This window comes from Alligator mississippiensis, chromosome 4 (genome assembly GCF_030867095.1).
Source record: "Alligator mississippiensis isolate rAllMis1 chromosome 4, rAllMis1, whole genome shotgun sequence".
NCBI classification, from domain to species: domain Eukaryota; kingdom Metazoa; phylum Chordata; order Crocodylia; family Alligatoridae; genus Alligator; species Alligator mississippiensis.
Window position 1 is genome coordinate 92,978,009 of NC_081827.1, and position 24,516 is coordinate 93,002,524.

Sequence of the window (24,516 nt, forward strand, 5' to 3'; positions counted from 1 at the left end):
TGTGACAAATTATATATTCATGTGTTTCTAGCTGTCATAACAATGAACATTTATCTTAGTTTGACTCAGTCATGAAAAATGAGTCTAATTATATGATAGTACAAAAATGACTTGGGTTAAATTACTAACAATAGATAGAAAAATTCTTGTTTTTTCTAACCATAAAATTACAGCAACATTCCTACCTTCATATGAATGGAGAGCCAGTCAGAATGCATTATTTACTATCAAAATGTTGTTCATAGGTAATTATGAGGGAGCTAATTTTTCTATCAGCTTTACTTTTTAATACTATAGCCATTAAGGCTACCTATACACATGCTCATTGGCATTCTAACTAGAATATGTTGGAGGAGATTAATTAATTAATCAATTCTGCTCTGTGTCATGCATTAAGCCCCCACACATCTAAAAATGGCTGCAGGGTGCTTTAACTAAGCCTTATCAATGCAGGGGGCTTAATACACATGATGGTAAGGTGTTTTAGTTACAGCAACTGCCTGCAAACCACTCTAATGCACCACCCACCTCTGAGCACATGTATAAGCAGGCTAAAAGATTTAAAGAAAGTTCTTGTAGATCATCTGTGTAACTGGAAAGAACATATTTTCTAAAGATTCCTACTTTCGAACATTTACTATGCAGAAAAAGGGGATACTCGAGTAATTTAGTTCTTATTTGATCTATGTTTACCATTTTAAGTTTTAATAAAATTTCCATTATCTGAGAATATAATGTAAAATTACTAATGTTCCTCATCTATACCTAATTCTCATTTTAGCCCAATGATATTGCTCACCAGATACGAACTTCAATAGGAAAAAAGTATTGTTTTCAATTACTGTATAAGTTCTTTTATTTCCAAGGTGAAAACCTAATGTGTGAGATCCTATGAGCTTTTCATAGATAGACTAATACTAAATTTCTTCAATAACAATTTGTGACACTTATAATCTCAGAGGGAGATGACTGGGCACTTTCTCAGCCATTTCACTTGGTTGGCAACACAGTCTTGCTGTAAATATTTTCTGTGAATAAAAAGAAGGATATGGATTGCTCACTCTCTACATGTTGTGATGCATATGAGTTCCAATGTCAGTCAGTGCCATGTAACAAATTAGCTAGATTTAACTGTTTGAGAAGATTCTTGTCAGAAATAAAAGTTAAATATTAGAGAAGTGACTGTCAATCACAATAAGAATCTTAGTGGGTAGGTGACAGCAAGTGAAGAAAACTTTGTTCCAAAAATCAACGGCATATTCAAGAATAAACATATTCAGGAACACTTAGACACCTTATTCTTCCTACAAGATGCCTCAGGGCTAGAAGAACAATTTTATCTAACCTTTATGATTCTTATTATGTGCCATACATAAAATATGATGACAACTAACATTTTAATGACAATGAAGTTGTATATCAAAATAGACTTACGCAAATGTAGGGAACATCTGCTTTCACATGATATGGCCTTCAAGTCTCTTTAGTCTAGAAGTTCAAGGCAACTGTTCATAAATTTAACATCCCTAATTTATAAATAAGATATTGATTACCTGGTGACTCACAACATATTGGAGAACCAGCATTGTTTAAACTTCCTGAATGAGCTAAAATAGCACATTAAAAAAACCTCCAGTCTTTCTTCTTTTACTCTCGTGGCAGGAATTGTTTATTCTATTTTGTGTCCTATGTTCTGCAAGACTCTAATGACACTTAGACTATGGCTACAAAGCCAGGTAAAGGCAGTAGCTGGTGATGTTTTTTGAACAGCAGGCTGAAACAACTCAGGTGGACCAGTGCTTCTGACCCAACCTAGCCACTGCTGCATCTTATCCCCACCACTAAGCCATGGCAAGAGTGAAAATCTCATTTAAGTTTGGAGACTTCTTAAATCTACCCTTTTTTATTATTGGGTCATAGGTGCACTGACCTTGCATATTTGCTTATTTAAGTCCTAAAATATGCATGCAGTTCATCTTGATTTTAAATTGGAATTCTGTAAAAGTAATGAATGGAAGAGCAGGAAATATACTATGTGCTGAATAAGTGAAAAGCAAAAAAAAAACCATGAAATAAGCCAGGCTTAACTCAAAACATTGTATTTTTGAGGGTTAACCTAACTTCTAGAACCTTATTTTTTACATTTCAATGAACTGCAAAGTGACTCTGCTCTAAAATGAGATTTTAATGTATCTTATTTTCTGGTACTCTGAAAATTACTAATACTCCAGAATGAGGCTGCCATATTTCATAGTTTCATAATGGATGGTCCTTCATCACAAACACACAAATAATTCCTGAAACATTCTATGAAACAAAAATTACATGTTTTATAACAGTCTTTAATGGTTTTGTCTCCACATTATATTGTTTCAACAAAAGAGTTTTTCACACACAAGCTGCATGTTCCATATATGGTGACAGAAAATTAACACAGTCCAACGGGTCTGTTCATTCTGCTCTCCACTTCCATTTGAGGCCTCTTTCACAATGTAGCCTGGTTACTCCCTTTTACCCAAGTCCTTTTTTTGGTAACATGTATTCTGTTTTTCCTGACTTCTTTTACAACAGCAAGATATTCTGGAAGTCTTCTACCTGCTAGCTTATACAAACAGATCATATTAGCTATCTTAATCTAACATTGTCTGAACCTCTAGGTGAGTTGAAACAATGCCAGTTTGGTCAGACAAAGCAAAGTAAGTGAATTTGGGTTTGACTCAACTGATTTGTGTTCCTTGTAAGTATGTTAAATAACATATGGTAAACATCATACATATTAACCTTAAGCTAGACAAGGTGGAGAAATGAGAGAATTGAGGGAGGCTAGAATTGTATCGGTGGAACTCAAGGAAAAAGAGGATTTGAAGCTGTCACTTTTGACACTGTGACAAACATTGTCAAAGGCTAAGTACAGGGGGTTCAAGAAGCTTGAGGCAGAAGCCCTTTGTTATGGGCAGGGTGCTGGAGTCTGCCTTCACAGACCAACTCCAGCAGGTAGGGTGGCTCTAGCATACTTCCCACCATGCCCCATAAGCTCCGTGGGCTGCTGAAGACTCCTGAATGTATGAGACACCTCTGATTGGCTCCTGGGCATGGGCCACCATGCCCCCAACCCCTGCCATCGTAGCTTGCACATGCCTCTTAAGTGCCCAAGGGAAGGTGGAGAGGTGGGGAAACCTGGTGCCTGGGCTGGGCTCTGGGCTTCAGCAGGGGTGGGGGGAAAGCAGGCAATTCACCCACCCTGGCCACAACGGCTTTGTGGACTTCTTGGCCATAATGGCCTGAGAGAGGGCTATGATTGCAGGGGGTGATTGTGTTGTGGCTTCAGCATTCCCTCTTCCCCTTCCTTCCTCCCCTGGGAGCTTCATTTTTCCCCTGGGACCTGGGTCCCCATCATGATCACATGGAACTGGGGTGAACCTTACCAGCACAGGTTGTGCAGTGTCCTCTTTCAGAGCCTGATTCATCAGAAGAACTGTTGGGAGGACTGGTTGCAGGTTCTCTAGGTCATACTAGTGCATTGGCCACTGCACTGTTATTGGGGGAGCTGGTATGGTGCATTGTCATATGAGAGTACTTGTTCTGGAAAAGCCACAGGCCGTGTGTGAGGAGCAGTGTCCTGGGACCTCCCTGTGCCACCTCCTCCTCCAGCGGGATCTCTGCTGGCAACTCCTCTAGAACACTCCAGTCCTGTGGGTGTGGGGGTGTCAAGCGCTCTGTTCCTGGTGAGGAAAGTAGTACAGGTCCTTGTAGAAAGGCATGCTTTGCCTGTGGCCCACACACTGCTTTCTAGAATCAAGCATGCTGTAATAATGCCTCTTCATCAGTGTGGTCTTGGCAAGACAGCACGGCCAATCTCTGTTGCGCCCCCAAGCATGCATCCACTGGGGGATGCGCTTGAAAACATCTCTCATTCTGTGCCCTATCTAGAGCTGACACTGGGTGTGTTCTTTGCCCCAGATGGCAATGAAATCCTTTATTTTCCTGAACTGCCAGTTGTGTGTCCAGGTTTGGCTGGTGGCCACAGATGGGTCAGGTTTGCCCATGGCCTGCAGTGCTGCCCATGGGTTTTCGGTATCCATGGATAGGTGAGGGTGTGACTGTGAGGGGGTGGGTGGAAGGGTGGATGGATGGATGGATGGCAGCAGTGGCAGTTGCACAAAGGTGCAGTTCATGGCACCTAGCTCTTGCTTCAGCTGGATATGTGTCCTGTTCCTATGTCACCTGGGCTCCACTGCTTAGGTCAGCTCCACAATCTCAACATATCCAAGAGCTTCTAGCAGACATCCCATGATTCCAGCAATGCCACATGCCCCACCCAGGCTGTAAAATTTAAAGGGTTCTCAACCTCCAATCAAGGAGGTGACTGGCTGTACCCCATGTGGTCTTGAAGGTAGCAGGGGTGTCTGTCTGTTCACCTAACTTGGAGGTTCAGTGCCTCCCCAACCACATCCTCCCCCCACACTCAACTAGCTAGTTGATCATCTACTAGGTAGTTGATCAGTGAGGAAGAAGAGGAGTCAGTCTGAATTAAATGAGAATGCAACACATGGCAGGAGCCTTCCCTCAAAAAAAAAAAAAAAAAGTGATGGCAAATATTTAGTGCCCAACTCAACCACCATTACTTTAAACCCTTGTAAAATGGAGGACTTTAGTGTAGTGGCTTCTGTTAGTGTCATGTTATGAATTTTTACCCCAAATATTATTTGCCAAATGTTATTAAATTTCATTTTTTCGCTTTTACTTTTTCTTTCACCATCCTTTACTAGCATTATATAAACTCCCTGTTTTGAGATTTCAATATAAATATAGAAATCACAAGGCAGGGCACTATCAAGTGGCAGTTTTGCATTCTTATTAATTCATTTTGGTATTAAAAAATAAATGCATCTAGATATGTAGTTTATAAACCTGAGCAAGGTAGGAAGTTTGGATTAGTTGTGGTGGTAGATGTAGTATGGAGAGGCATGAGATTTTAAAATAAGGAGATTACGAAGGAGGTATGAGACAGAGATAAGGAGAGATCACATAAGCAGAACTATTCTAGTGTTGGCACCAAAATCATATGCCATGTTCAGATCCAAGACTATAATGCAAACACTCTCCTACTCACCAAAATTGAAATGTAATATTTAAGATTTATCCCTTCTCTAAATGAAAGTAATTTTTTTAATGCACTAAACTAGAGAAATTTTGGTTCAACATTGCTTGAGATTTTGGTTAGATTTTAAACACAAACTTGGTTTGGAAAAGACAGTTTGTATCAGGACCTTACAAAATTCTTCTGAGAGGTACTTAGTCATGTGTGTCTGAAGACAGGCAGAAGGCAGGGTATATTTGCTCCTTATAGACTAATTATGAAGTAAGCAGCCGTTTACTGCTCCTGATGCATCTGAAATCACTTTGGAGGATGCAAGATGGAGAGAGTAGATGTTATGAATTCTAGATACCCAAAACAAGACATAGTTTTCTTTTATTTTTATTATATTCCCGACAAAAGTCTTCAAATGGAGTAAGGAAGCAGAGTGCTATTAAAACATTTCAGACAAAATTTTGCTTCCTAACTTTCACCCATATACATACCTGGCTTTTATTCTTATTTTCTTTACATCTGTATAGAGCTTAGCAGCTTCACCTGATAAGCCTTAGTTGACTTCATTCACCCCTACATTTTCTGTTGTCTCCCCCCACCTCCCCTCCCCAACTGTAGACTTTTAAAAATTATTTGTAGACCAATATTAGTATGTGTAGGTGTACTGGTGTACATTTTGGGCATGTTCAAGTATATTTTTATAGTAATAGGAGTTGGGATTCCCGTCTAAGCTAGGGACTCTGTAACAGCATTTGAAAAGCGCAATATAATTTGACAATGTTACAGAACTATTAAGTGCCTGTTTAGAGGCTGGAGTTAGAGGGCATTTTCATCATCAAATTTATTTTGATGCCATTCTGAACCATGTTAAGTATCCAGGAGTTAAACACAATTTTATGTCAGAAGCCTCACGTCCATTAGGGAACTTGCCCATTGCCAGAAATCAGTGCAAGTGAATCAATTCTTAAGACAGGTTAACTGTGAGTAAAGGCAAAATAACAGCTAAAGCATGTTCAGCACTTGCTCAACCACACCCATGACAATATGCAATAAGAGAAGTTCAGCAATAAGCAGTTTTCTTTGTGTGGATGGATTTATGCTAACTGGAGGGAGGACATGGGCAGAACTTGTGACACAGGCTTTGCAGACTTGTCAGTAAGATCACAGGTGCAGGGCCATGGCCCAGGGGTAGGGCCAAGGCTGGGGCAGGGTCAAGGTACAGGGCTGAGGCACTTGTCCAGACCAGACAAGCTCTGTCTGAGGCTAGATTGCCACCTGGAGGATGGTGGGGGCGGTGTGAGCGGGATTTGGGAAAGCCCCATGGGTTGCTGGTGGAATGCGACCTAACATGAGTCACGATGGGATCTGGTACAGATGCTTATTATGGAGCTCTAGCCTACAGCCCTGAAGTGTGATACCATATCCATCCAGGGTTACCTTAGATTCATAGATTCATAGATATTAGGGTCGGAAGGGACCTCAATAGATCATCGAGTCTGACCCCCTGCATAGGCAGGAAAGAGTGCTGGGTTTACTTAGAGTGGAACCCACTATTTTTACATTGCTCTATGGGTGCCTGTACATGAGTCAGGAGGCTGCTCCAATGCACTGATTCAATTATTCGAGTCTGCTGGAAAGTGGTAATTACTGTGCTCCAGCCAGCCTCTGTGTCTCGTGTATCAGTATCCCTGTGCTTCAAAATGGTGGCAGGGGTGCTTTAAGTGAAGCTCATTCAATGAGCTTTAGATGAAGCACCCCCACTGTCATTTTGAAGCATGGGGATGCTGATATACGAGACACTCTGAGTGTTTTCATTAGAGTAGCTCTTCGAGCCATTGTAAGTAAAGCGCCTACCTCCCCATCTCCAGAGCATGTATGAAAATACCCTGTGTTTCCTGACCATCTGCTTGGCTATGGCTGTAAAGCATTTTCTGTGCACTTACCGTAAAATAAGAGTAATATATGTAGAAAGATTTTGTCCAGATGTTGATAGAACCTGCTCAAAAAGGGGTTACCCAGAATCTATATTATGAGAGAGAACAGAATTTGACATGTAATCTTCTGACAGATTACTTTGACAATGAATAATGTAAGCTATTTTTAAGCTACATATGGTCATGTAAATAGTTGTCTTTGTTTTCTCCTTTTGTTTTTTTAATTTCTCTTGCTTTTCTTGCATCTGTATGTCTGTGTCCAGTTCCCAGTGATGTGAGTCTACTCCTATATATCAGCAATCCATTAATTTATTTATTCATAATTTATTTTCTTCCCTCTTCTCTTGGTCTTAGTCTGGGCCTACTTCTTACAGGGTCATGAGAAAATAGAACTGGAAAGAACCTTACAAAGTCATCTAGTCCAGCCCCCTGCTCAGGCAGGATCATATCTGACTAAACTAACTCAGCCAAGTGTCTGTTTAAACTTCTTTTGAAGTTGACTTCTCTACATAGCCTATTCCAATGCCTGACTACTCCTGTAGTCAGAAAGTTCCTTCTAATTGCCAGTCTTAATTTCCCCTGCTGCATTTTGAGCCCTTTGCTCCTAGACCTGTCCCATACAGCCACAGAAAAAAAGCTCACCTTTTGTGGGCTCACCTTCATGGGGCAGGTAGTGGCAGGGCTGGCACTGGGGATGGGTGGCTATGGGGGCATTAAGACAAATTTTGGGATGGCTATAGCACCCCCCCCGACCCCTCCCTAGCACCACCCCTACTTCAGGTACTTGACTATTATAAAATCCCCCTCAGTCTTCACTTTTCTAGGCTGAAAAACCCTAGTTCTTTCAGCCTTTCCTCATATGTCTTCCCTCCCAGTCTCGTAAGCATTTTTGTTGCTCTGCACTGGATTTTTTCCAAGCTGTTCACATCTTTCTTTAAGTGTGGGGCCAAAAACTGGGCACAGGGGCCCACCAGTGCTGAATAGCGTAAAAGAATCACTTCCCTTATAGTAAGTAGTTGAAGAAAATTAAATAGCTTAGTAATTGATCCTCATTTCCAGTCCCAGTTGTCTTGAGATATCCCAGTCTGGAGTCTAGTGTGCCCCTGGCAAGCTAACAGCAGGTTCAGCAAAATGAACTGCTGCTACTTTTGTGGTAGCAGCAAAGATCTAATGCATGTGTTTCACCTACTGCCCTATGTTTTCTAATGTTTTCCTACTAGCTACAATCATTTTCTTCTTACATTATTTATACATATTCATCCTCTCCACTAGAGTACTCATTGTAGATTGCTGCTAGTCCATAAAACTTATTGTATAATTTTCTAAAATTCTAATGCCAAATCAGGATAACTCTAGTATCACTAACGTTAGCAGCATAATAGCTAATATGTAGTTATGCTTGCATCTTTTATAATTGACCCTAGGTAACACTGACATTTCAGATAAGTTTATAGGAATTCAAGGCTGAACAATCCCTAATTTGTTAAAATGTAAATGATTTTGTTATTACATATTAAAGATCACTTAATCATAATGTAGCTATCATATTTCTTGAAAGAGATTAAGAGCATTTTTACATCTAGGATATATTTTCTGCACATGAAAGTGATAGGAGGAAGAGAAAAACCCCAATACCGCTAAACGATTACTGAACTGCTTTTTATATTAGAAATTTGTGGGCATTGCCTTATTTGATGTTTGATACTAGAAAAAATATGTGAAATACTAACATCTAATTCTGAATACTTGAGATGGTTATAGCTCTGAAATTTCATGAATGGACTCTGGTATCATCCAAAAAGAGCATATTACCATCCATGAAATTAATCCATGTTGACTTATTTCAGGAGGATTTGAAATTTGCCTTTTTTAAGTACATACTCTTTATTGAGCTGAGGCTTAATGTCTTGACTGAATGTTTTAGGTGATACAATTTCAGATAACCTAGATGTTAGTTAATGGAGTTTTTTTCCTTTTATTTCACTTTCTATGGGCATTTTTATAAACATCCTTTGTGCAACTGGAGAGACTATTTGGAAAAGTTGTGGATTCCACTAGTTGTACCAATAATCTATTTTCTTTATTATTTTCATAATAAATCTAGAAAACATGCAAAAATGGGAGGTTTGTCCCCAAGAGCAGCATCTGTAAACTGAGGAAAGGCAACTTTAAGTTTTGAATTACATGCTCTGAGAACTTTTCTGCGACGTTCAGGCTACCTGTAAGAAGCACTGAATAAGCCTATCTCCTAAGAATGCTGGACCTGGCTTGTTGTCAGCCAGTGCCAACAGCTCTTAGAACAGTGTTGGATGCTTACGGGTGACTAGGTAACTCAGCACACAAGTCATTCTAGGCAGATTTGCTGTCACCAGGGTCCTAGATGCACTGTACTTTGCCAGCAAAAACTGGCACTTACCAGGGCTAATTTGAGTTCTTCTGTTTTCATTTAGTTGCCATGGAAAATAAATTTGAGAACTCCCTGATGATAAAACACTATCATATAGCTAAAGAGGCAAACCTTTTTCAGATGCTCTTATCAATACATAGCAGTAGAACCACTCAACGTTGCCTTTATGATGCTCTCTGTGGAGAAATTGGTGACCAGTAGACCAGCTACAAGATAGTGCCAAAGTCTGGACAGACTTGGAATGGGCTCTGCTACTCTCCACTTTCCTAAGCAATGGAGCCTGTTGAACATGGGAGGGGCAAGGGGGGGGGAGGGGCATTTTATCTGAAATTCAGGACAACTATTAGTTCTTAATTCAGAGGAAACTGAGTTGATTCACATTAATTCAAAAGATTTATTTTCTTTTTTTCTGTTATCCATTCTTAAATTTACTTTCATATAAACAAAACTATAAAAATAAAGTGATGTAAAAGACAATAAAAAAGAATTTTATAAGTATGTCAGAACTAAGAGGATGACCAAAGAACATGTAGGTCCCTTACTGATTGCAGAAGGCAGTCTAGTTACAGATGATGCAGAAAAGGCTCAAGTACTGGTATTTAATACCTTTTGTACTCGGCTTCAAAAACAGGGGCAGTTTCCAGATGACAAGTGCAGGAGGCAGCAAAGATGTGGAAGCTGAAAAACAGCTTGACATAGTGCAAGAAGAGGGGAGGGATTGTTTAGAGAAACTAGATGCTTTCAGATCAGCAAGGCTGAATGGGATCTATTGTAGGGTACTGAAGGAATTGGCTGAGGTAATTTCAATCGCTGGTTATCCTCTTCGAGGACTTATGGAGCTCAGGTGAGGTCCCAGATTAATGGAAAAGTGTAAATATAGTGCCCATCCTTAAAAAGAAAAAAGGCAGATCCAAGGAATTACAGATTAATCAACCTGACCTGATATGTAGAAAAAATTATCTAGCTATCTAGCTATCATAACATAGATACAAAACTGGTTGGATCATTGCGCTCAACTAGTAGGCATCAATGGCTCCATGTGTAGATGGCAGGAGGAATCAAATGGGGTTCCCCTAGGGTCTGTCTTGGGTCCAGAATTGTTTAATACAGGGATGCTCAAACCCCAGCAGATGGGACCTGATCTGGCCTGTGAATTCATATCCTCTGGCCTGTGGGGCTCCACACAGGTCTGGAAATTTGGCAGCAGGAGAGCAATGGCAACAAACACTAAGGTTTACTCATATGAATAATTTTCCCTTTGTTCTTAGTTATGCTGTTTACAGTGCATGTGCTCAGTTCTATGCTTAAATTTTCACATAACTGGGGTCCAATGCAGCATTTTGTAATAATTCATTTGAGGGCTGAGATTGATACAGACCTTTTGCCTTTATTGTTTCCTAATGGAAATAAGTACTTACTATTATAAATGCTAGCGTATATTCTGTTGGCTCTCTTGCCTGCCTTTTATTAAAGCTAATTATAAATGTATATTTTTCCCTGTTAACCCTTTCCTACAGTCAGTTAAAATTGTTTACATAATGGTGGGTTAAACAAAGAGCTTGCTTAAGTTGGTTCTGCTGATGTCAGTAAGTAGAAGCATGAAAAGGATCTCATGCTGCTCCAACCCTTACTGCTTCTGCCTGAGTCCCGGCCTCCTAGCAGATTCTGAATTATTGTTTGGTTTTGAACTTCCACAGATATCAGGCACAACATAGAATGGAGGAAAAATTTCAGAAGGTTCTAGTACGTGAGAGAGTCACTTAAAGTATAAATCCAACACTGCATGATTGGGTTGGTTATCTGCAGACTGATATCAACTTGCCTCAAACTGAATATTTTTGTAATGAACTGATATTCGAGGGCCACCTCTGGTCAGCATATTCTTACATTGTTTTATAAGTGGTGCTTTCCTGGTATGACTTATTAACACGTGGTACTTTCTGACCTTTTGTATAGTATCTTATCATATCCTGTTTATATAAAATGCCAAACTTATTTCAAGAGTGTGGGTTGTATCCATGTTGGTCTGAAGACATAGGCAGACAAGGTTCTTTGGGTGGATCTGATATCTTTTATTAGACCAACTTAAATTGTTGGAAGAATTTTTCTTAGCAAGCTTTTGGGTTTAAAAACCTTTTGTCAGGCTGAGGAAACATCTGCAGTTGGTGTATGCTCTTCCTGGATGGAGTCAATAGTAAAGAAGCCAGAGGCTGGTATGCAAGCAAGACAAGCAGTCAGTGAAGATGTAACTGAGGGGAGTCAGTGGGTGAGAGTGAGGCTGGGGAGGGGAGCATTTGGATGACGCAGGATAGCTGAATGCTGTTCCTGTGAGTCTGTGCCTTTGGATTCTCTGTTGTCTTTCACCGGGGAAGAAACACAACATTAAGGATTCACAGCCAGGCTGCTATTTTTTACTTATGTTCTGAACTACCCTTGTGTGACACAGCTAGTATTTGCTTCGGATTCAATTTTGGCTGATTTGGGAGACAGTGATTCGATTTGGTGATTCTAATCGCTGTCCCAAATCAATTCAGCCGAATGTGATTTGGAGATTTGGCTCTTTGAATCATGCAGGCCCATCCCCCCGCCTGCCCCAGCTCCTGGCATTTGGGACGAAAAAAATCCCCCACTCACTGGGTGCTGCCTGGGTAGGGGGCGATCCCTGCTGCCCAACGCTGTGTGGGGAACACTGCATGAACCCCGCAAATCCTCCCCCTCTGCCTTGCCCGCCCCAGCTCCAGCCCTTCAAGGAAAAATACCCCCAAACCCCCTGGACTTGCCAGTTTTTGCCTGGCAGGGGACAATCCCCACTGCCCCACACCATGAGTCCCCTGAAGCCCTGAGGCTGCTGCAGGAGCAGTGAGTCTGGGAGGGGTTGTGAGGAGGGGGCGGGGTTCCTTAAAGGGCCAGAGTTGGGGCCAATGTTCCCTCTAAGATGTAGCAGTCTATGAGCATGCTACTTCGGTCCCACCTCCCCTTTTGGTGTGCACCACTTCAGTCTTCCCCACAGCACCCAAAGCAACTTGTCTGCCTATGCCCTTAGACACAGCTGTAACTAGCACCCCCAAACTCAAGATTACACAGTTTAGGATTCTTCTAAGAAAAACAACATCATTTGCAACTTCTTTTTCTGTTTAATGCTTTTAAATTCAAATGCATAAACTAGCGACAATAAAGACAAATCACTAAATGGCTAAAAATCTGGTGCTGCCCCCACCTCCAGGAGCAAGGAGGCACATGGCATTGGGGTTGGGGAGCAAAGCAGTTTCCCAGCACCGGTGGACCCCACCTCACCATGCCTCTGGGATTGAGGAGCACATGGCATTGGGGCTGGGAAGTGGAGCAGTTCCCTGGCACCAGCCCAGTCCCTGCCTCACCTCTGGGAGCACATTGCCTCAGGGAGGAGCCGCTGCCTGAGCTTACCTCCACTAAGTGTCCCGTGCCGGCCCCACTGCCTCCTCCATGCTCTGCACCCAGCTTATTGCCCAGCTCCTCTCTGGGAAGCCACAGCCCAGCTCCTCTCCGGGCAGGTGTGCAGCATTAATAAGTTTGTGCGTGGCATGGTTTTAAAGCATGCTCAGCTGCGCAAGTGCGTAGCTTGGAGAGAACCTTGACTGGGGCTGGGAGAGCGGGCAGGAGTAAGGGGGCTTGTGCAGAGCCTCCCATGTAGCGTGGGCCAGTGGGGGGCAGCAGGGATTACCCTCCTGCCCAGCAGCACCTGCTGAGTAGGGGCTTTTTTTTAAGTACTAGGAGCTGGGGTGGGCGGGGCAGGCATGGGGAGAGTTTGGGGGAGTGGGTGGAAGTTGGGGGGGGCTGGGGGTACAGGCAGGGGATGGGGCCTGGTGGGGGTCCCCCCATGGTACCTTCCCCCCTCCCCTGCCCCATACTTACCAGCTCCGAGTCCAGGTCCAGCTCCATGCTGCAGCGGGTAGGGACTGTCCAAATCATCAAATCTCTCTAAATCTATTCCAAAGATTCAGAGAGCTTCGAGTCGATTCAGACCTTTTTATTGGTTTGATTCGGATTTGGAGATTTGGCCACCAAATTAGGCAAAATCTCCTGCGAATCGAATCAGTACCTAAAGCTATGCTCAGCCCTATTCTGAACCATTCGAGTTCTACTTGGTTGATGACAGAATTGTAAATCACTCAATCTCATGATTTAGCAGAAGCAACATGACATTTTCTGACTTCTAACTTCTTTTTCCTCCCCCTCTATATTAGTCAATCTAGGGAACTCAGCCTCCCAGAATCCATCTCTAATAAACAAATACTAACTTACAAACCAGTCCAAGTGTAATTAAAGAAGTATTCCTATTGACATCAAATGATTTGGATTTAGTATGTAGCCTGTAGATACAAGGGAATGCCTCCCACTTATAAGGAAACCATTACCACTAAATATTCACCTCTAATTGCTTCTGTTCCCAAAATGCATATATACATGAATAACCAAGGTAAATCCTAGTATGAGTAATACTGCACACCGAGGACATGAAGAGATCTGTCCACATTTTCTTGGTGCTGGAGTGCTGGCATGCCAGAAAAACAAAATTGGGGGAGGGGGTACACACTGCATATTAGTATATTTAATAATCATAAATGTTGCCTTTGTTGTTGTGTACTATTTTTGTTAATCATGTTGCAGTGAGAGAGAGAGAGAGAGAGAGAGAAAGAGAAATAAGAGAGAAAAACAAGAGGAGAGAGAGAGAAAGGAGAGCAGAGAGAGAACCAAGCACATACACATGCACAACAGAGAACTGCACATGCACACAGAACCACATGTGCACAAACACAGAGAACCAGAACAGACACATGCGCACACACACACATCCAGAACCAGACACATGTGTGCACACATAGACACACAGAACCAGAGGCAGACAAACACACAGAACCAGATTCATGGGTGCACAGAGCAGGGCTGCTGGGCCACCGGACAAAGTACGACCCAAAAATGCCCTGGGCCTGCTGGAGCCCCTGTGCTTCCCTGGGGAGCCAGCCCCCAGGCTGCAGTGTGGCCAGCCGTGGCCCCAGCCCAGAGCCTGCCCATCAGCCCAACCACCCACCCACTCCACACAGGTAAGCCCGCAAAGGTGGAGTGCTCCTGGCAAGGGGCAGCGTCAGCCTCATCCCAGTAGTGGGGGTGGGCCAGTGCTGGGCTTGGAGCTGGTGGGAATCAGGCCGGCTTAGCTGCAAGCCCTGCTGCAAGCAGCCCGGGCCCCATAGTTGGCAGCAGTTACCCAGAGCCGGGGCTGGCTGCAGCCGGGAGTCTGCAAACAGCTGCACATGTGCCTCGGAACAGATGGTGGGGGGCGGCCTGAGGCAGCACAACCCCAGTCTCTCCCCTGCTGCCGGCACAGAGCTGATGACTGGGTCTGGAACCCAGAGCAGCTGCCTGTAGCCAGCCTGGGCTCTGGGCTGCTGCAGCAAGCAGGCTGCAACCAGCTGTGCTGGCATCCGGCATCAGCTCTGTACCGGTGCACGCGTGTGCACCTTGGAGCGGGTGGTGGGAGGGGCCTGAGGCAGAACAAGCCCGGTCTCTCCCCCACTGCTGGCACAGAGGTGATGGCAGGGCTCTGGAGCCTGGCGCAGCTGCTTGTAGCCAGCTTGGGCTCTGGGCAGCTGCAGCAAGCAGCAGGCAGGCTACAAACAGCTGTGCCAGGCTCCACAGCTCTGGCATCAGCTCCATGTTGGCAGTGACTGCGCGTGCACCTTGGAGTGGACAGCGTGAGGGCTGCGCTGCCTCAGGGCTAGATCCTATCCCTACTGTCCGCTCCAAGGTGCATGTGCAGTCACTGCCAGCATGGAGCTGATGCTGGAGCTGTGGAGCCCGGCACAGATGTTTGCAGCCTGCCTGCTGCTCGCTGCAGCTGCCCAGAACCTGGGCTGGCTACAAACAGCTGTGTCAGGCTCCAGAGCCCTCCCATCACCTCTGTGCTGGGAGTGGGGGAAAGACCAGGGTTGCGCTGCCTCAGGCCCCTCCCACTGCCTGCTCCAAGGCACATGTGCACGCACCGGTACAGAGCTGATGTTGGAGCTCGACACAGATGTTTGCAGCCTGCCTGATGCACGCAGCCCCAGCTCTGGGTAGCTGCTGCCAACCACGGAGCCCGGGCTGCTTGCAGCAGGACTTGCAGCTTCCCAGCCACCAGCTGGGAGCAGCCCAGGCTCTGTGGTTGGCAGCGGCTACCCAGAGCTGGGGCTGGCTGTGGCATGCCAAGCAAAATGCCTCACATGCCATGCTTGGCACACATGCCGGGGGTTGCTGACCCCTGGCATATAACATGAAGAAGCTGTAACCAAATCCTTGCAAAGCAAATAATTTTCATTTATTAACTCAAGTAATCCTGTGTGTTTCACAAAATATTTTCTTGACATCTGATAAGGACATATACCTGAAACAGAACCTAATGAAACTGGGACAGCAAGAGCAGCTGCAGCAAAGCATTTGCCAAATGCAAAATGGAGAGTTAATGAAATCCATATGCAACAATATAACCGCACAGAATAAAATGAGACTTGATATTCAACAGTGAGATTTATTTACTCACGCTAAAAGATAAGTAAGCTGTCCAAGCTATTAAAATTTGGTCTTCAACAGGAAGTGATATATTTATTCTTTTGAATTTTTATCCTATTATTTTTGACAGCTACTGAACTTATTTATCTTTTGCAGTTTTGGTGTGCAACAAATCCATTTCACTTACTTTGCTTGCATTTTTTATTTTTAGGAATCCTTTCCAAAGAAGAGGAGCTATGCACTGGAAATAATACCATCTGCTTCCCTTGATATACTTACTTCAGAAAATGAGAACCATTTATGTGATTCCATGGAGATAGCAGTTACAAAGAAGCCATGTTCATTAGAAATAGCAAGGTTATCTTCCTCAAGAACAGGTAAATTGCCACTAGTCTTTCACATTATCATTGGAACATTTTGGTTATATGTATAATATTCAAGATAGCTTCTGCTATCATAGTTTCTTCTATCCAAGGAGTTCAGCATGATTTTCAACCATTAATAAGCTTAGATGTATGTAAATATTTTTATTCGCATTTAAGGCAGAGGTTAAAATGGAGATTGATATAAGAAACTTATTTAAAAGCTAAGTGTAAAAGGCAAATTTCCTGAGTCTAGTTCCTATGCAGTAACCTCAGCAACTATCATACTTCCTAGTTTTATTGGGCGTGTCTACACACAATATTAATGCAAACTGCACCAGAGTGTATTGCTCCTGGGCACAGTGTTTATATGTGTGCCCAGGACAACAGCACATTGAGCCAGGCTCTATGTGTTGTGAAGGAGCTGGCTGGGGCATAAAGGTGCTACAGTGTGGGGGCTAGTCAGCAGGCAGCCCCTGCACTTTGGCACCCTCATGCCCCAGCCAGCCCCAGTCACCATCTACATGTGTTTTACAGCAGAGAAAATAAGTCTGCCATTGGATAGTACTTGTGTTGGACAGTACTATCCGGAGTTAATTAGTTTACTCCAGCCTAATAGCACGTGTAGTGCTATTAGGCTGGAGTAAACTAATTAACTCCACTGTGATGCTTTACTGCAGAGCTAATTAGTTAACTGCAGTAAAGTGTCTTGTGTAGATGCACCCACTGAGTTCTTAATGCTAATTTGCTATGCAAAATAAAAATGAAAATAAATTGTGAATTTCTAAAATCCATGGAACTAAATAATAGAATGTTACAAGCTGTGTGTAAATTAAAACACTAAATGAATAAAGGAAAAATTAAATAGCACTCCAAAGCCATCTACATAATAACTTTTGTACCTGGTAGTAGTGTCCTCAATCACACAGTAGAGCTCTAGGCAGACTGCCTTCTAAATAAGAAGTGGTAGAGCTATCTCCTTGTGGTAGAGCAAGAAGACTAATTAGGAAGGGGCTCATTGGCCCTGTCATTCAGCAGCGCTTTTAAACTGCCTGAATGCATACTACACTTCTGGTTGAGAAAGCAGATTACACGGAGAAGTACACTGGTGAGTTTAAGAATGCCAGTCCTGGATATAGTAAGTTTACTACATAGACATGTCCTAACACTCCCCTTTCTCCATTTTTTTTTTTTTTTTTTTAATTTGGAAAATCACTCCTTTGTTTCCACAGTTCTGATAGAAATGAGCTATGCTGGGTAAAAATAATAATAGAATTCCATGGAGTCATATGAATTATGTTGCATGTAAAGACAGTGTTCCATTCTCCAAAACTGCATGCCTTCCCCCAACAAATACTCTTTTATACATGAATTGCATAGAATAATCATCTAACTACTGTCATGACCCAAAGGTCTGATTTTTTTTGTGTGTGCTTCAGCACTAAGAATTATCCCCGTGGGTTTGCAACTTCACTGCACGGAGGAGTTTTGCTGTGCAGAGAACCCGCGTGCAGGGGAGTGTTCCTGCCACTTTGTAGCGATCTTTGCAGGGTGCATTTCCTTTGCAACACAGAAATGCACGGTGCAGAGGTTTCCCGCTCGTCGTATGCAAATTCGTGCCCGCAATTGGCTAGTTCTAAATTATTCACACGTGGCGGCTAGCGATTGGCCTGCTAGCCGTATAAGAGGCTTGAGCAGTTTCCGCCCAAGCCGAAGAGGACTCCGCATCCATCCCGTGGGGACTCTGGGTGTGCGCGGCAGGGTAATAGAAACCCTGTGTGTCGCTCAGAGGAGTTTGGCGGCCTGATCCACCGCCCACCTCTTCCCGTCTTCGAACGGAGCCTACTATAAGACGTAACGACGAGTTTAATGCGCGCTTGTCCTGGACATCCAGAATTTGTCTGCGTGGAGCCTAGCAAGCTCCACGTGATTGTTCGTGTACTGTCTGCGTGGAGCCTTGCAACCTCCACGTGTGTTCGTGTTTTTTGTTGTAACCGCAACTCAAGCAAGTTCTCAGCCTACACCACGACCATCTCGGTGTAAGTAAAATAATCTTAAAATCAACCATTACGTGTCTGTGCCTAATTCTAGCTCGGCGACCTCCCTCTCCGACCCGGCCTGCCCGGGCTGCTGGCCACAGCCCGCGTGCAGAGCGACGAAAGCGACCCGGGGTCAGACCCGGCACGCACAACTACAAGCAAGTAGAATGAGAATATGCATTGGCAAAGAAGAAACTGCAATAGCAAAGAACTGGTGGAAGAACTGTCATTGATTTGTTCAGCTCAAAAATAATTTGCTCAAATTCTGATTTTAAAAATACTTATAAATATCAGATTATTAGTGACTAGATCATAATAACTATCTATCTTGAGCTGATGGCAGCACCTTGTTAGATTTTGTGTTGCAATGGGAGGGAATAAATTATGCAGTTTCTTTAAGGTCCAGAGTACAACTGCTGATGGATTGCACCTTTGCTGCCAGTCATGCAGAGACAGCAATAAAATATACTTCCTGCCCTTCCCACATGTCCCTGTGGACATATAGCAACATTGCAAAGCTTGGGACTCATCACAGTAGAAGCGGTACTGCATATAGTAGACAGAATGACTCCACCAAAATCTGGCCTAATGATTGATATCAAAATAAACACAGGATTACCTAGTACATTGATGCAACTGTGTTGATAAGACGCTTTTGAATCCTTCCCATCTGAGAATGTACAGTACCATACTATTAGTGAGATATTGTGAATTTAGTAGAAGGAAAATCAGACATCCACAGAAAAGAGGCAGATGTAAAGAAGTGCATTACATAAACACAGATGTACTCTGTTCATCAATGCATGGTGTCAAAAAGCATTACTAGTCAAAAGATTAAAATGCAGAAGGAAGTACTGTATTTAAAGGCCCTACATTGCCCCTGTTTCACAGACTGCTTTCTGCTTGAACAGTTAGTTGGTTACCGTAGCTAAATATATTTATAAGGGAAGGTTGCTGGGCTCCTATCTCATCAATCCCTGGTACAGGGGAGGAGTCCACTCTTTCTTGTTGTTATCAGCAGTCCCTCAATTCGAGCATGATCTCTACCATGGCTCAATGATGGATCTTGAGATGACTTAAGAGTCCAATTCTTGAGCCACAGACTGGTTTGCACAAATTACAGGTGTTTCCACAGGGGATTGATTGAATTAAAGGCCTTGGTGAGGTCAATGCAGGACCTGTTCATGCTGTTCTGTTGTTCCCAATACTTTTCTTGGACCTGGTGGGCAACATAGATTATGTCAATTGCCTCACACGATGGTCTGAAACCACACTGAGATCCTCACAGGACTTCCTCAGCAAGAAGTAGGAGATGGTTCAGGATTTCCTCTGCTACGGAAAGGAGGGTAATACCTTGATAGTCCCCACACACAGACGTATTTCCTGTCTTGAAGACAGTCATAATGTTGGCATTCCTCAGGTCCCCAAGGATCTCTTCATTGTTCCAAATGTGTAGAGAATACATTTGTGGAGTTTCAGTACTAGTTTCTTGCTGCCAGCTTGTAGATTTCATCAGGTATGCATCCAGTCCAGTAGCCTTGTTCTTGATTTCCTTGATGGCATACCAGACTTATCCTATGATAGGAGGGTTGGTGAGGTGTCTCTTTTCAGGGTGCTGTGGGATGGATTCAGTGGTGGTATCTGCCACAGTGAACTCACTGGTCAGGGGTACCTCAAAGTACTCTTTCCATTTAGTTTGGATAGATTAAAAGTTTTTCAGGAATGTCAAGCTACCCTGCAATCACAGAAAAGTAAGACTGGGAAATTGGGCCATAGATGGCCTTTCTTGCCCAGAAAAAAACTATGCATATCATGTTTGTCAGCATAGAGCTGAATAACTTTGGCTTTATTTTGCCACCACTGATTTTTGATTTCCTGGATTCTCTTTTTGAGCTTTCAGCTTTGAGGAGGTGATATGTCTCCTTCTGATGAAGTGTGGTGTCATCTTGCCAAGTAGAATGAGTCTTTCTCTTCCAGTCAAGGAGGAGTTAGATCATGGTATTGCTCTCATTGAACCAGTCTTGGTTTCAGTAGGTGGTATAGCCAATGGATTTAGCACAGGCCACGTAGATGGCAGCTTTAAATCCCTTCCAGAGTTCCTCAATGTTACCTTTATTTGTGGACAGAGCCGATAGCTTTCCATGGAGACACTATTGGAAATCCTTACAGACATTTGGGTCTTGAAGAGATTTGGTGTTAAAGAGTCCTTTGCATTGCTTTTGACTGTCTTCAGGGTTTCAGAGCAAGCTGGATGTTCAAAATGGATCTGACAAGACAGTGATCTGCCCAGCAGTCATCTCCTCCTTGTATGGCTCGCATGATACAGATGTCCATTTGATCATGGGCTCTTACAATAACATAGTCAAGGAGGTGCCAATGCATAGAACAAGGGTGTCTCCAAGTGGTCTTGTATTTATCACTCCTGTTTGAAGATGGTGTTCATGAGACAAGACTGTACTCCACACAGTTGCTCAGCAGAAGGATGCCATTGGACTAGGCTGTCCCTACTTCTTCCTTCCCAATGATGCCACTCCAGAGTTCCGGGTCCCGTTTAACTCTGGCATTGAAGTCACCAAGGAGTATGATCTTATCCTCCTTGGAGTGTTAATACATGATCAAGGTTGGAGTAAAACTGTTTTTTGACACCATTGTCAGCGTTAAGCATGAGGGCGTACTCACTAATGATGGTAGCGTACTGGTTGTTGCTGATCTTAAGACAGAGGGTCATGAGATGTTTGTCAATCCCCACAGGGAGCTCCCTGTGACAGATCTAATGTACATTTTCACTGACATCCTGCCACACTTTTAGCTTCTCTCATTCCTTGGAGTCTCAGACCAGCAGAGACTCCCTGTGCCTGATGAAGGGTGACTGCGCCCGAAAGCTTGCTAAGAACTTTTTCCAACTACTCAGTTGGCCTAATAAAAGATATCATCTCTATCCAAAGAACCTTGTCTGCCTATGTCCTTAGACCAACATGGCTACAACCAAAAACCCAGGCACAGGGAGCTCCATAAGTTGATTAATGATCTGATTCTTCATGGCAAAGCTCATGTATGATATGTCTGTTCTGGGCTGATTTCTCCTTCCAGGGGTAGGTGTAGCCTCCAACCCCTTCCCTCAGATGACCCTCATCCAGTTGTCTTGTCTCATTCAGAGCTGCAATGTTGATGTTGTATCTCACTAGTTCCCTGGAGAGGATAGCAGTTCTTCTTTCTGGTTGTTTGTTGTCTTGGTTATTCATCAAGGTGCAAACTTTCCATGTTGCGAAAATCATTGTTGTCTTATGATGTTTTCAACTGCAGAGAGAGTGATCCTGCTGGATGCAGTTATCTAGCCAGGAGCAGAAAAGACAACCTAGGTTTAGAATACCTTCTCTAGTCATTTCCCCAGGTACAATGAGCAGATGGGATCCAGAATAGGACTTCTCAGTCACAGTAGCAGCTGTTGAATTGCACACCTGTCTCAAACCGGGTACAAGACAACCATCAGGCTACCACTGCCTGGGTGCAAATTTGTGTCTGGCAACTGCCAGATTCACTAATCTTATCTCTGTCACCACTCATCCACTGCTGCAAAGCTTGGTACAGGAGAGTGTGTTGTTTTCTGTGGTAGAAGCCTGCTTGTGACTTCAGTGTGAAGGAGCAGGATCACGGAAATAGCAACCACACAATCCTGACAAGGTGGAGATCTGAGCCCAGTGGCTAGGGAAAACCCTAGATGACAGAAGACCTCAATCTTGCTGTGGCCTTCCTTCATCTTTACCACCATTTGAGATCCTAACATCTTCTGCTTGATCTGCCACTGGGGACTTGAGGTTTGGACCATGATTTCTCTGGAATCTCCCCTCGGTCCTGCTCGCCAGGAGTGAGAGAGACTGGACAACACAGCTCTGAGGATCATTGGGACACACAAGCCTCTCTAGTACTACAAAGACACTCTTCTTATTTACAGTAATACAGCTCAATTACATAATTTTCACTCATAAATCACCATGAATGGTGTTGATAAAAGACTGAAGACTCCTAAAGGAATCTTTCTGTTGGCTTGGATTGGAGTGTTGTAACTGTGTTGGTCCAGGAAGTATACAAGAAGCAAGGGGGGTTTTGTGCTATCTCTCATTGGACCAATTGTATTGTTGGGAGAGTTGTTGGACAAATTTTCAGACTCTAAGGCAAGGGCACTTGCCTGAGAAAGGAGACTTAATACCTGAAAGCTTGTCCAACAGCTACCATGTAATAGTAACTATCACATACCTGTAGTAATTTATGTTTATCAAAAATGGGCAAAGTAATTGAAGTAATGACTAAAATATCAATGTTAGATGTTACTGTGCTGAGTAAGAAAATTAGATCTGTCACAGTAGTAGTAGTATTGGTATTAGTAATAATCAAAGGTAAGATAGTATGCTTGGGGTTGTATTTGTAAAATCTAAAAAGATTTTACTCTGTGATAGTGGGCCTTGGGATTTATCAATAATTTATATCTCATACCAGTGGAAGTTGTTTAGGCTGTTATGTTTCATGGTAGGGAAAATCTTAAAAAAAAAAAATAAAAAAATTCAAAATGACTTTAGGCTTCATTTTCCATTTCTGTTAAACAGCCTATACTCAAAAGTTACCAGTTTTGGTTAGTAATACAGGGTTTGGGGTTTTTTTAATAAAAAAAAAAAATAATACCACTAAAGCCCTAATGAGGATGCAGTTATTCTGATATAAAGATTACTTACTGTGATCTAGTAATTCCCATATAGCAATGACACCCAACCTTCCAGCCTCTCAGGCTAGATGAGTGGTGCAGGGTTGGTTCATGGCCTGGATCCCACATGGGGTCGGTTCATGTATGTGATCCTATGTGCTGGATCCGACTGTGCACCAGTGTGGCCCCACATGCCTGGATCCAGCCTGTGGGGTTCCATGTATGTCCAGAAATTTGGCAGCAAGAGAGCAGCAATTAATGCTGTCACCACTCCTCTACTTCCAAATTTCCAGACCCTTGGGGAGCCCTGGGGTCAGATGACATGGCTGCATGGGCCAGATTTGGCCCATGGGCCAGGGGCTAGGCATTCTGGCCATACAGGAATGGGTATTTTGGTATAAAACATTCTTAGTTGCTATAATTGCATCCATACTATGCAAGTTTGGCTATACCACTTTAGTTATACCAGTATACTTAATGCATTAGAACAGGGGGGCCCAGCCCCCAGGTCATGGGCAGGATTCAGGCCCCATGTCATCCAGTCTGTGGGACTCCCCACAGAAATTGGTGGCAGGGGAAATTTGGTGGCAGGGAAGCAGCTGCACCACTCCCCTGTCAGCAAATTTTTGGATCCATAGGGAGCCCCATGCCCTGTATGCTGGTGGTGGAGGTTCTGCTGGGCCCCATAGCCCAATCCCAGCATGTGGGGGAAGGAGGCGGTGGTGCCAGGCCTCCAAAACCCATTATGAGTGCATAGGGCTGGAGGGGGCAAGCCAGGCCCCATGGACCAATCCTAGGTCTTGGGGGCAGGAGGGGTAGGCCTAATCCTGGTGGGAGGGGGTGGAGCCAGGCCCCATAGCCCAATCTCAGGGCTTTGGAATGGGAGGGGCTGGTGCTGTGCTTCTGGGGCCCAATTCTGGTGTGCAGAGGTGGGAGGGGATCAGGGCCAGGGCCCCATCCTGGCATTCAGGGCAGGGACAGGGTAGTGCCAAGCTCCAGGGCCTGATCCTGATGTGGAGGTAGGAGGGGGCAGTGCTGGGGACCCAGTCGTGGTGCAGGATGCATGATCCTACCACACAGGGCTCTATGCAGATCACAGACCAGCCTCACTGCATTCATCTCACTCGTGGGACCAAAAGGTTGGGCACCACTCTATAACATTTCATGCTAGTGATTCTCAACCTTTTTGACTTGAGCATCCTTCCATAACTTTTGTGAATTGAGTGGTACCTAATTTCTAACACTGATTTATATACTACAGTACTTACCTCCTAGCACATGGGCTGGGCAGTAGGAGTGGGGGATCTTCCAGGCAGAGGCAAGCCTAAACCTGTTTTATCTGCTTAGATTATCTGCTTATTTCCTCACACCTCACATATCTTCTCACACCTTGTGGCATCTTTCAAAGGATCTGATGGTACCCCAAGTTCCCTGGCACCCTGGTTGAGAATCACTGCCCTATGT

At 43.7% G+C, this 24,516-nt stretch overlaps 1 protein-coding gene across 12 annotated transcripts in view; it reads left to right on the plus strand.

Moving 5' to 3' along the window:
• Window positions 1–24,516, plus strand: part of ANKS1B (ankyrin repeat and sterile alpha motif domain containing 1B) — an 870,204-nt gene that overhangs the window by 284,740 nt on the left and 560,948 nt on the right. For all 12 annotated transcript variants that reach the window (XM_059726322.1, XM_059726321.1, XM_019480905.2 and 9 more), the window contains one exon: window positions 16,167–16,332. In XM_059726322.1, coding sequence (XP_059582305.1) covers window positions 16,167–16,332 — 166 coding nt within the window. The remainder of the gene's footprint in view (window positions 1–16,166; window positions 16,333–24,516) is intronic.